Source organism: Peromyscus maniculatus, chromosome 1, assembly GCF_049852395.1.
Source record: "Peromyscus maniculatus bairdii isolate BWxNUB_F1_BW_parent chromosome 1, HU_Pman_BW_mat_3.1, whole genome shotgun sequence".
Taxonomy (NCBI): Eukaryota; Metazoa; Chordata; class Mammalia; order Rodentia; family Cricetidae; genus Peromyscus; species Peromyscus maniculatus.
In genome coordinates, this window is record NC_134852.1 from 96,177,473 (window position 1) to 96,190,080 (window position 12,608).

Here is a 12,608-nt window from a genome sequence, read left to right on the forward strand (position 1 = left end):
TGTTATTGGTGAGTTGCTACAGTCCTTTTTTAAAGGGTCAATTTTGTGTGAGTGAAAATAAAAGTAATTAACTGTAGAAACTAGAATTTACTCTCTGAAGACATTGCTCTTGTGAAACAGGTATTATATTTATATACGTACACCTATTTTGCTGTTTTCAAAGACTACATATGTCTGTCAACAGTTTAACATTCCTGCAGGACTGTGAGCATTTGAGAGCTTAAGAACTGCTATGATATAGTTTGTTTTAATCATTGCTATTCGCCCATTTACTATCTTTCAATTGAATAATGATATACACATCTCTTTTACCTTTATAGTAAATTTCTTTGTTATATTTTATGACTTGAAGAGAACATTAGTCAAAGATCATTTTTTTTTTCAAAAATTTTCCATAACAGCTGTTGCTTCAGAAGAGAAAAATGTCACTTCTTTAGGGCTTGCTTTCTTCTTTCCCTTTGATTTGAAGCAGGGTCTTGCTTTGCAGTTTAGGATGGCCTCCAATTTAAAATTTTCTTGTCTTAGCCTCTTAATATAAGAATTAAAAGCCTCACACCACAATAACCACTTTATCAGGCACACTCAGGAATCTTAATACTCCTTATTTGTATCTTACCGAGGAAAAAGTGATGGGAAGACTTTCATTCTGTTTGTGGCTAAAAATAATTATGTATAACTTGCATTATTTACTATATGCATTTTAATTGACCAAAGAAAATATTTATTGTTTTTATGTAAAAAAATTGCATAGGATAGTAGAATGTCCCTTTTTGTTTTATTTTAACCAGGTTTTTCATGATAATTTTCAAATTCTCATGTAAAAACTGGCTAAAATAAAAGGAAAAACTGTTTTCAAAGTGACAAAAATGTGGATTTCCATGTGTTCAGCTAGATTCTTCCAGACAATTGGCTTAACGTGGTTATTGTATATCCAATTAAGTTAAATGCCAATATTTGTATCCTCAACATATGGTTTTAAAGTCATAAGAACATTTCTGTATTTATTCTTCTTAAGTATAGATACTCAGTTTGAGGAGGTAAAATGTCATTCATATACATTCTTTACCCTATTATTGACTTGATTTCCCACACATCTACTAATTCCTAACATTTATTAATGTTCATGTATCAGGGAATCTTTATATATTATGATAATTATATAAAATACATGAAATACATAATGAATACATGAACTACATATTTTAAGTTCTATTAATTTAATTAGAAAGGTTACATAAAATTATGGATATTAATATAAGACTAAATGAAGCCAATGTCTATTGAGATGTTAGAAATCTATTAACTTTCATGAATAAAATCACATAATTAAAGGTTGCTAATGACTATAAAGAAGATAAACTTTCAAGTTCTCATTAGTGTCTCAAGGGATTTTCTAGTGATAAGGAGCAGAAGAGGATTTCAAGAAATAGTATGACTACACAAACACTTAGGGCAGAAGTTTCAAGAACTCAAATCCATAACTGAAGTATCATGTACATAATCATAATTCACCAGTAGCCTGATATTTCCCTTGTCCCAGAGCTCTCTGCCTTGTCACTCCAATCTGCATTCTTTGCTTTCATTTCCCTTAGAAACACCCATTCAGAGAGAGAAGATGGATGTCTACAATCTTACCACAGTGACTCAATTCATCCTCATAGGGCTCTCTGACCTCCCTGAGGTGCGTTACCCTCTCTTCGTGGCCTTTGTCATCATCTATCAGATCACTTTGCTGGGAAACGGGGCCATCCTCTTGGCCATAGTGACTGAGAGAAAGCTTCAAAATCCCATGTATTACCTGTTGGCAAATCTGTCCCTGCTAGACATATTCTGCCCGTCAGCTACTGTCCCCAAGATGCTCAAGAATCTCTTGACTGAGGATCACAGCATTTCCTTTGTTGGGTGTGCTTTGCAGCTCTATTTCCTGGTGGCCCTAGCTGGGACTGAAGTTTTCTTGCTGGCTGTGATGGCTTATGATCGGTATGTGGCCATATGTTTCCCTCTGCGTTACTCTCTCATCATGACCAAGGTTCGCTGTGTGCAGCTGTTGTTTGGGACCTGGGCAGCTGGGTTTTTCAATTCATTCATGCATACAATGGCAACCTTCAGCTTATCTTTCTGCAAGTCCAACCGAGTTAACCAGTACTACTGTGATATCCCACCTGTGGTGGCCCTGTCATGCTCATCCACCTTCATAGCAGAACTGCTGATTTTATTGATGGGCAGTATCTTTGGGGTTGGTGCATTTCTAATTACTTTGATCTCCTACATATACATTGTCTCCACCATCCTCAAGATCCAATCAGTGGAAGGGAAGCGCAAAGCTTTCTCCACATGTGCTTCCCATCTTCTTGTAGTCTTCTTGTTCTATGGCACAACAATATTTACCTATATCCGCCCCTCCTCCAGTCAACACTCTCCTGCTAGAGACAGACTCATCTCTATGCTGTATGGTGTCATTACCCCGATGTTAAACCCTATTATCTACAGCCTGAGAAACACAGAAGTCAAAGCAGCACTCAGGAAAGTTTTACATCTTAGGATATGTTCACAGAAAGCATGATATAAGAATTTCTCACACTCTCCCTAGAACAAGTGTATAGGAGCACATAATAAAATAGAACATGTGCACAGACAGGAATTGATATATACATGTAATTTCAAATATAAGTGTGCACACATCTGAATATACTGGAAATGAAAATTTGTTTTTTAAAGATTTATTTATTTTGTCGCTATTTTCATGATTGTTTTCCCTGTACATGTGTATGCACACCACTTGTGTTCTGTGGAGATTCTAAGGGGATGTTGGATCTCCTGGACCTGGAGTTATAGATGTTTGTGAACTGTCATGTGGATGCTGGTAACTGAAGTTACATCCTTTGTGAGGACAGCAAATGTTCTTTAAACCATCTGTTCAGTCCTAGAAGCAAAAAAAAAAATTGTAATCCAAAATTCAAAATTTTGAAGATTGATTATATTCAGCAGGCTATCTGAAATAACTTTAAATCTATTGCTGCTTTATCTATATCAACATATGTATGCACATACATGACTACAGTTGTATTTACATTTATCTGTTTTATCTGTTCCTCTTTATTTGTGTTTGTAATCTACATCTATTCATTTGAAAAATGTTCTACCTTTATTTTAATTGACAATTATAAATACTTAAGGGAGACAACATAGTGTTTTTGTTCATGAACACTCTCCATATAATTAAATAAAGCTAATCAACATGTTTCTCATCTGAAATACAACATTTTCCTAGTGAGAACTCTTGAGATCTACATGTTTTAAACTAAGAGATATACATATATTATTATGTGCTGTACTGAACATACTTTGAAATAAATCTTATTGAAGAAAAATATTGTTTCTCCTGAGAACATGAATATCTGTGCTCTCATGTCACCAATTTCCTGTTGTCTCTACACTCTTTCCTTTTTATAATGACCATTTTTCTCTTTAGCTCAATTTCCTCTAATTCCATATGTAAGTTATAGCTTTCAGTCTTGATTCCTTTGTGATCATATTATTTCATTGTGCTTAATCACATGCATCCATTCATGCTGTCACAAATGATATTTCTATGTTTATGGCAGAATCCATTCCATGATGTATTTATGTCAATGAATCTTTACTATTCATCTGTCAAACACACATTTCATTGAGAAAAGTCCTGGAACTTTGTTTAAATACATAAATTCTTAGTATTCATCAGAGTTTTTTTATTTATTGTATTTTATTTTTTTTAAAAAATTTTATTTTATAATTTAATTTAATTTTACATATCAGCCACGGATTCCCTTGTTCTCCTCCCTCCTGCCCCCCCTCCCCGCCTTCCTCCTAGTCCTCCCCATTCCCATCTTCTCCATGGCAAAGACTCCCCTGAGGATTGAGTTCAACTTGGTAGACTCAGTCCAGGCAGGTCCAGCCCCACCCCTCCCAGGCTGAGCCAAATGTCCCTGAGAAAAGTCAGGACAGAAACTCAAACAGGGCAGGAAGTTGGACTCAGGTGATGCAGAGACCGTGGAGGGGTGCTGCATACTGACTTTCTCCCCATGGCTTGCTCAGCCTGGTTTCTTATAGAACCCAAGACCACCAGGCCAGGGCTGAGCTCTCCCACAGCAGTCATTAATTAAGAAAATAATAAGAACTCATTGGGAACAAACTTAAGCTAAAGGCCAAACTTTCATAATTAAAAGAAAAGAAAAAAGAAAAGAAAAGAAAGGAATCTCTTATAGAGGCATTTTTCCAGTTATGGTTTCCTACTCTGAGATGACTCAAACCTGTGTCAAGGTGACATAAACTTATCTAGTACACCATCCCTTCATGTCAACCACCAACATGTGGAGGATGCTCACCCTGGAAGCCCACTAGAAATACTCACCAGGGGATTGAGTAGGTAATCTGCATTCTCCTCCCACCCTCCAATTCCAACTCCCCAGTCTCATTCCCAGTCCTGTACCAGACTACCTGTAGGGGCTTGTATTCCTTTTCTTCCTCCATTCCTTGGGGACATTCCTACCTTCTTTATCTGTCCTCCCACACTTCCAGCAAATCCCTATTTTTCTCAGTTCCCAATACCTAGAAACAAGTTCTACTCTAGACACCTAGTGGTCACACCTGGCAGGATCTCACAGGCACTCCTTATGAGGAAATTCACAGCTGCCACATTCTCCTAAGATCTAGAGAATAAAATATAAACCAAGGAATGGGAAACTCACTCCAAAAAGACAAGACCAGATATCAACAACTAAAATTACAAATCTTCCCAATCCCAGATGCCTAGATGCCAGTGTAAAATCACAGTTAATACCAGCCAGGATGATGTCTCCATGAGAACATATATGTACATATCTATGTATATCTATATCTATATCTATCTATCTATCTATCTATCTATCTATCTATCTATATATGTATATATCTATATATATATCTATATATATATATATATATCCTGAGAAATACAATTCATCAGAAGCACAAGTTAAGTACTTCCAAATAGCTATTGTGAATATCATCAAGAAATCTATAAAAACACAACTGTGTGTGTAGGGGGAATGAGCAGAACAATTCAAGACCTGAAAATATAAATGTAATCAATAAAGAAAATCCAAACTGAGAGAAATGTGGAAATGAAAATTTGGGAACTTGAATAGAAAACTCAGAGGAAAGTCTCACCAATAGAATACAAAACATAGAAGAAAGAATCCCAGGCATTGACTACAACATAAAAGAAATAGACATCTCTGTTAAGGAAAATGCTAAATCTAAAGAAATCCATGCACAAAACATTTAGGAAATCTGGAACACTGTAAAAGACATCTAAGAATAATAGGGGTAGAGAAAGAGGAAACCCAGATCAAAGGCATAGAAAATGACTTTGACAAAAGTAATAGAAAATTTCTTTAGCCTAAAGAAGGTATTGAAGTATAAGAAGCATACAGAATAACCAAGAGAATGGATCAGAAAAATAAATTTCCCACAACACATAATAATCAAAACACTATTCACGCAGAACAAAGAGAACATTAAAAGCTGCAAGGAAAAGAGACCAAGTAACATATAAAAGCAGACCTATTCAAATAACACATGATTCTCAGTGGAGACTCTAAAATCCAGAAGGGTCTGGACAGATGTTCTACAAACTTGAAGAGACCACAGATGCCAGTCCAAACTAGAATATTTAGCAAAACTTTCAATCACATTAGATAGAGAAAAAGGAGTATTCCATAATAAAGCACATTTAAGCAGTATCTATCTACAAATCCAGCTATTAGAAGGAAAACTTCAACATGAGAGGATAACTAAACTCGAGAAAATACAAGGAATAAATAATATCCGGCCAGTACATCAAAAGAGATGGAGAAAATCCACACCAAATAAATAAATAAATGAATAAATAAATAAATAAATAAATGAATGAATAAATAAATGAATAAATAAATAAATCAATAGTACCAACAAACAAGGCTGAAGGATAACTCTAAGCATCAGTGGTCTATGTCACCACTCTAGAGATGGTGGGATCTGGGAGAATGGACCTGATAAATGAAGCAGGCTAAAGCCTCATGCAACAGTCCACTTTATAGTATCAGACAATTTATATTCTGAGGGTTAAAGAAAAACCACATGAGTAAAGTTCTCATATTCAGGCCACATACAATCATAAGGAAAAGCTGCATGTGGCAAAAACATGTTTTTCCTTAGAGGCCTATAAAGGATATTTTAAATATTTAATTGAATGATTATCTCAAGCAATAATAAGTAATCTGAGTAAACTCATTCCTATCTGCTACATCTAGAAGGAGCATGAAAATACATTCCAAAATCAATTTCATATTTTGAAAAAAACTGTGTCTGTCTGGCAACTCCTGACTCAGCCTTCCTGTGTTGCTCTGTAGAATAAATATACTTTGGTGTTTGTGTTGACTGTTATACAGATTTCTGATAAGTCTGTTAGTATGATGTCATTTAATTCTGATGTTTCTCTGTTTATTTTGTTCAGATGATCTGTCTCTTGGAAAGAATGAAGTATTGAAATCACTTTCTATGGCAGTCTTTATTTTTTTTCCTTTTATTTTATTTTACAATACAATTCAGTTCTACATATCAGCCATGGATTCCCTTGTTCTCCCCCCTCCTGTCCCCCTCCCCTTCCCCCCAGCCCACCTCCCATTCCCACCTCCTCCAGGGCAAAGCCTCCCCCGAGGAGGACTGAGATCAACCTGGTAGACTCAGTCCAGGCAGGTCCAGTCCCCTCCTCCCAGACTGAGCCAAGCGTACCTGCATAAGTCCCAGGTTTCAAACAGCCAACTCATGCAATGAGCACAGGACCCAGTACCAATGCCTGGATGCCTCCCAAACAGATCAAGCCAATCGACTGTCTCACCTATTCAGAGGGCCTGATCCAGTTGGGGGCCCCTCAGCCTTTGGTTCATAGTTCATATGTTTCCATTCGTTTGGCTATTTGTCCCTGTGCTTTATCCAACCTTGATTTCAACAATTCTCGCTCATATAAACCCTCCTCTTTCTCGCCAATTGGACTCCCAGTGCTCCACCCGTGGCCTAGCTGTGGATCTCTGCATCCAGATTCCTCAGTCCTTGGATGGGATTTCTGGCAGGACTATTAGGGTGTTTGGCCATCCCATCACCAGAGTAGGTCAGTTTGGGCTGTCTCTCGACCATTGCCAGCAGTCTATTGTGGGGGTATCTTTGTGGATTTCTGTGGGCCTCTCTAGCACTTTGTTTCTTCCTTTTCTCATGTGGTCTTCATTTATCATGGTCTCCTATTCCTTGTTCTCCCTCTCTGTTCTTGATCCAGCTGGGATCTCCTGCTCCCACAGGCTCTCTTTCCCTCGATCCTCACCCTTCATTACTCTCACTCATGTCCAGGTAAATTCAGTAGCAGATGTTTTATGAAACTGAGTGATCCAGAGTTAAGTGCATCAATGCTTAGGATACTAATGTCTTCTTGGTTAATGGGTCCCTTTATTAAAATGACATGTCCCTCTTTGATTAGTTTAAGTTTGAATTCTACTTTCTCAGATACTGGTATAGTATCCCCTGCTTGTTTCCTGGTACTCTGAATGGAATACTTTTATTCAAACCCTACTCTAAGGTGGGGTCTATCCTTAAATCTGAGATGTTTCCTGTAGACTACAGATAGAATTTTCTCTCTTGATCTGTTTAGCCACAGTATGTTCATTGTTTGGAGAATTGGAGCCATTGTTATTTAAAGTTACTATTGAAATGTGTGTGTTAATTGTGGTTATTGTGTTGTTGATTTTCAGTAGTGGTGGTTGTGTTCTCAGTGGTACTTTGTATTTTAGTCATTATGGTTTTGTATTTTTTTGCACAGTCTCTTGCCTATGCTCTTTCCTTTCTTCAGCCCCAAAAGTGCTTCTGTATTTTCTTTTTTCTTTTTGGTTTGCTAAATATAAGTTTTTTCAAGACAGGGTTTCTCTGTGTAGCCGTGGCTATCCTGGAACTCACTCTGTAGTCTAGGCTCATCTCGGACTCATAGAGACCTACCTTCCTCTGCCTCCTGAGTATGGGATTAAACATCACAACTATCAGGAGGATATAAAAATTTTAAAGGCTGTTTATACTGTTTCCCTTTCATTTAACTATGGCAGATAGTTTTGCAGTGTATATTAGTGTAGGCTGGCTGTCATAGTCTTTTAGGCTCAGGGAAATGCATTGTTCTATACTCTTCTGGCTTTAAACATTTCCATTGAGGAATCACCTCTTATTATTATGTTTTCCTCTATATATGACTTATAATTTTTCTTTTGAAGATTTCAATAAACTTTATTTGTTCTGTATACTTTGTGTTTTTACTCTGACATGCCTCATAGATTTTTTATTTTATTTTATCTATTTGGTCTTCTATGTGCTCCTTGTATTTGTATGGGTGTGTCTCTGCTTGGTTTTGGAATGTTTTCTCTGATTCTTGTTGAAGATCTTGTCTATGCCATTGACTTGGGATTCTTTTCTCTCATCTATGCCTAAAGTTCTAGGTTATTGTTTTAGCTAGTGTTTCTACGGCTGTGACAAAACTTCATGACCAAAGGGCTAGTTGGGTAGTAAAGGGTTTATTAGGCTTATACTTCAGAATTGCTGTTCATCACTAAAGGAAGTCAGGACAGGAACTCAAAAAAGGGCAGGATCCCCAAAGCAGGAGCTTATGCAAAGTCTTTGGAGGGGAGTTGCTTACTGGCTTGCTTCGCCAGATTTGCTCAGCCCACCTTCTAATATAATCCAGGACCAGCAGCCCAGGGATGGTACCACCTACCATGAGCTGAGTTCTCCTTCATTGATCACTGTTTGAGAAAATGTCTTACTGTTGGATCTCATTGAGGCGTTTCCTCAACTGAGGCTCCTTCCTCTGAGGACTCTAATTTGTGTCAAGTTGACACCTAAAACCAGCCGGTAAAGTTATGTTTTTTTTTCCATGTTTTACTACATTTCTTGTTTGTTCTTTTCCTGTGTTTAATTTTTTTCATCTTCTTTGCTTCTTTGATCTAGATCCTCCATGTAGTCTTCAAATCCTAATATTCTATTTTCATCATTATTCAATCTATTTGTTCAACTTTCCTTTGAGTTTTCTAATTGAGTTATTGGGTTTTCAATTAAATCTCCATTTCAGCTTCAGTCCCTTAAGTGTTTCTTTCTTCTGTTTCTTTTTTTATTTTTATTTTATTTTATTTTTATTTTACAATACCATTCAGTTCTACATATCAGCCATGGGTTCTCCTATTCTCCCCCCTCCTACCCCCTCCCCTTACCCCCAGGCTACCCCCCATTCCCACCTCCTCCAGGGTCTTCTGTTTCTTGAATTCTGTTTTTATGTCTTGGATTGTCTTCATCAGTTCATCATCCTTATAGTTTTGTTTTCTTGGGCATCAACTGTTTATTTTCAAGTTCTTTCTCTTTAATTTTATTGAGCTGTTTCTTTGTGTCTACTCTAAACTCCTTGAATTCACTGATGAAGTTTATGATTGTTCATTTAAATTCTGTGTCCTGGGTTCATCTAGGTAATTCTCATTGGAAAAATTTCTACAGGAAAAATTTCTAGTAGGTTTTTGACAGCAGATGCTGGCTTTGTCTTTCTTTTCTTTTTCTTTCTTTCTTTTTTTTTTTTTTTGGTTTTTCAAGACAGGGTTTCTCTGTGTAGCTTTGTGCCTTTCCTGGAACTCACTTGCTAGCCCAGGCTGGCCTCGAACTCACAGAGATCCGCCTGGCTCTGCCTCCCAAGTGCTGGGATTAAAGGCATGCACCACCACCGCCCGGCTGGTTTTGTCTTTCATATTGGTACTTCTGCTATAGGATTTGAGAATGTGACTTTCTTTTCTTAGTTCTAATTCTAATATAGACAGAATATATTGGGGCAGATGAAAGAAAGTATGGGAAGCTTGGGCCTAGAATTAGGATATGACTTATATGAAATGAAATCAGGTAGACAGAGAGTACTGGGTTGGTGTACAGGTTGACTCTTTATCTAATCTTGGAATGTATGTGTAGATTTTTCTGGGTGGTAAGGTTAAATACAGTGTGGGAGGGAGCCTGTATGTTGGGGTATGAGTAGGAAGAGTCCTGACAGAAGCCCATAGATTTGTTGTTGCACAGGCAGGTGATGCCAGACTAGGCTGGGGCACTGCTTGTGGGACTGAGACTAGATCTGGCCAGTTGGGGAGAAGATCTGGGGGTGAGGACCAGGAAGACATACCAGAGTAGATTCTAGAGAAGGATGTGGGACATCTGGTCAGCGGAGAGTTGAATGTGGTATAGAAGTTGCTGTGGTGATGGCAGAAGGACAGGTCCTGGCAGACCTTAAAATTGTTTACAGAGCAGGCCAGAATCACCAGACAATGTCATGGCACTTGATTTTAGACCTGGGCTACCAACACTGGGTGAGTTGAGGAAAAGGCATAGATTGGGAGGTTCAGGAAGACTCAATGGGCTAGACTCTGGAGAAGGATTTTGGAGATCTGGATCACTGGAGAGGTTGGATGTGGTGCAGAAAGAAACTGTGGGTAGTTCAGGTAATACATTTCCTGCCAAAAGCCTAGGAACTGGTTATGGCAGAGTCAGTAGTGCCTAAACTAGATAGGGGTACTTGATTTGAGACTGACAAGATCTAGTATAATGGGGAGAAGACCTGGGTAGGGAGGTCAGGGAGACTCCACAGGATGGATCCTGGGGAAGGCCACAATATATTTTGATCATATTCATTTCCCTGGCCAATTCCTACCAGATCCTCCCCACCTACCCAAACACCCAGCTCCATGCATTTTCTTTCTCTCTAGCAAGAAACAAAGAGGCAAAGCAGAAAAATCCCCAAACAAATCAGAATAAGAAACCCACAAGAAATACACACACACACACACACACACACACACACACACACACACACAAGCACAAACAAAACTGTGAGACAAAAAGTCTACAAAAGTACCATTGTGTGTGTTTTGTGTTGGCAGTCTACTGCTGGGTATGAGGCCTACTCTTAATTGTGATTAATATACTCAGTAAGATTCCATTGGACTAAACTATTTTTTTCCTTTGAAAGTGGGTGTCAGTTGCAGATATCTTCTTGCTTAGCAGTGGGAGCCCACATACAGTTCTTCCTCTCAGTACTAGGATACAGTCCGGCTTGAATATGTATAGGCCTTGTGCATGCTACCACAGTTTTTGAATTCATATGTGCACCAGTTCTGTTGTGTATGGGAGATTGTTTCCTTGGAGCCATCTACCTTCTCTGACTCTTACAGTCTTTCTGCTGCCTCTTTTGCATAGCTTCCTGAGCCCCCAGATGGGAGGGGTCTGATGGATACATCCCATTTAAAAATGAATGTTCCAAAAATCTGTTTGCACATTGTTCAGTTGTGGTTCTGTGTTAGTCCTTGAAAGTAGAGGATACTCTGATGATGGATGAATGAGGCACCAATTTATGGGTATAGCAGAATGTCACTAGAAAACAGTGTTTACTATGTTACTTCAGCAGAAAAATAGCATTTGGTTTTCCTCTAAGTCCATGGCATATCAAGTCAAGAGTTCATGGCTATTCTAGCAGTGTCATGCATGGGTTCAACCTCATGGAATGGGTCTTAAATCCAATCTGGTAGTGCTTGGTTATTCCAAAATGTTTGTGCCATTATTTCATAGATATATTATGGAAGCAGGTCACCATTATAGATAGGAGGGTTTGTATCAGAGTTGGTGGTTACTTTGTCTTTCTGGTAGCACACAGAGTTTCAGTACCATGACCTCTAGTCAAGAGGGGTGAAGTCTCTACGTCAGCAAGACCTTGACTTCTCCATGTTCAGGGAGATATGTAAGTATAGTCTTCAGCAATATGATCTTATTATCAGCCAAGGGTGTTGGAAATAGCTTGAGATCTTTTTGGGTTTTCATGAGGCCCATTTGGTCCGCTACTCAATGCCACTGGAGATTTTGCTTGGTGGTGAAAGATGTCTAGTTGGGAGCACTGTCTTCCTGTGTTATTTAGTGACTCTATTTAGATTTCTTTCATATATGTATGTATTTTAGGTAGCTTATGCAGTAGTAGGTTTCCATATGACCCTTAACGTTAGTTACCCCTCCCTATTTTCCCTCTCATTCATTCCCTTCCTCATTTAATCATTCCATTCTAGTCACTCCTTATCTCTTCATAATTATATTTTATTTTTCTCAGTCTTTATGGGATCCTTCCTTCCCACCTTAATTGATACCTAGTCTCTTTTGTTATGTATTTTGCAGCATGTTTCTCAAAGACTTAAAGGTAATATTCATATATTTCATATAGGAGAAAACATACAATATTTGTCTTTTGGGGTCCAGATTACCTCACTCAGGATGAGTTTTCCTTTCTTCATCTATTGAGCTGCAAATTTCATGATTTCTTTTTTTTAACACCCAAATAATATTCTATTGATACATGCGCTGCATTTTCATCATTCATTCTTCAGTCTTTTCAATTTCTAGCTATTATAAGTAGGGCAGCAATGAACATGATGGAGCACATGTCTCTGTATTAGGATGTATATTCCTTTGGGTATATACCAAAGAGTGGTATGATGCTGTAGGGGTGGTTT

The 12,608-nt window shown here is 38.0% G+C and overlaps 1 protein-coding gene across 1 annotated transcript; it reads left to right on the forward strand.

Annotated features, from left to right (window-relative positions):
- The first annotated feature begins 1,604 nt into the window (after nt 1-1,604).
- Nucleotides 1,605-2,649, forward strand: LOC102915811 (olfactory receptor 5V1-like). Its single transcript, XM_006990769.4, has one exon. It carries the CDS (start codon nt 1,616-1,618, stop codon nt 2,561-2,563), a length of 948 nt encoding a protein of 315 aa, XP_006990831.3. The 5' UTR covers nt 1,605-1,615; the 3' UTR covers nt 2,564-2,649.
- The last annotated feature ends 9,959 nt before the right edge of the window (nt 2,650-12,608 follow it).

Bases quoted from the DNA above. Each gene is read 5' to 3' on its own strand.
- LOC102915811 (XM_006990769.4), top strand. From the start codon at position 1,616: ATGGATGTCTACAATCTTACCACAGTGACTCAATTCATCCTCATAGGG.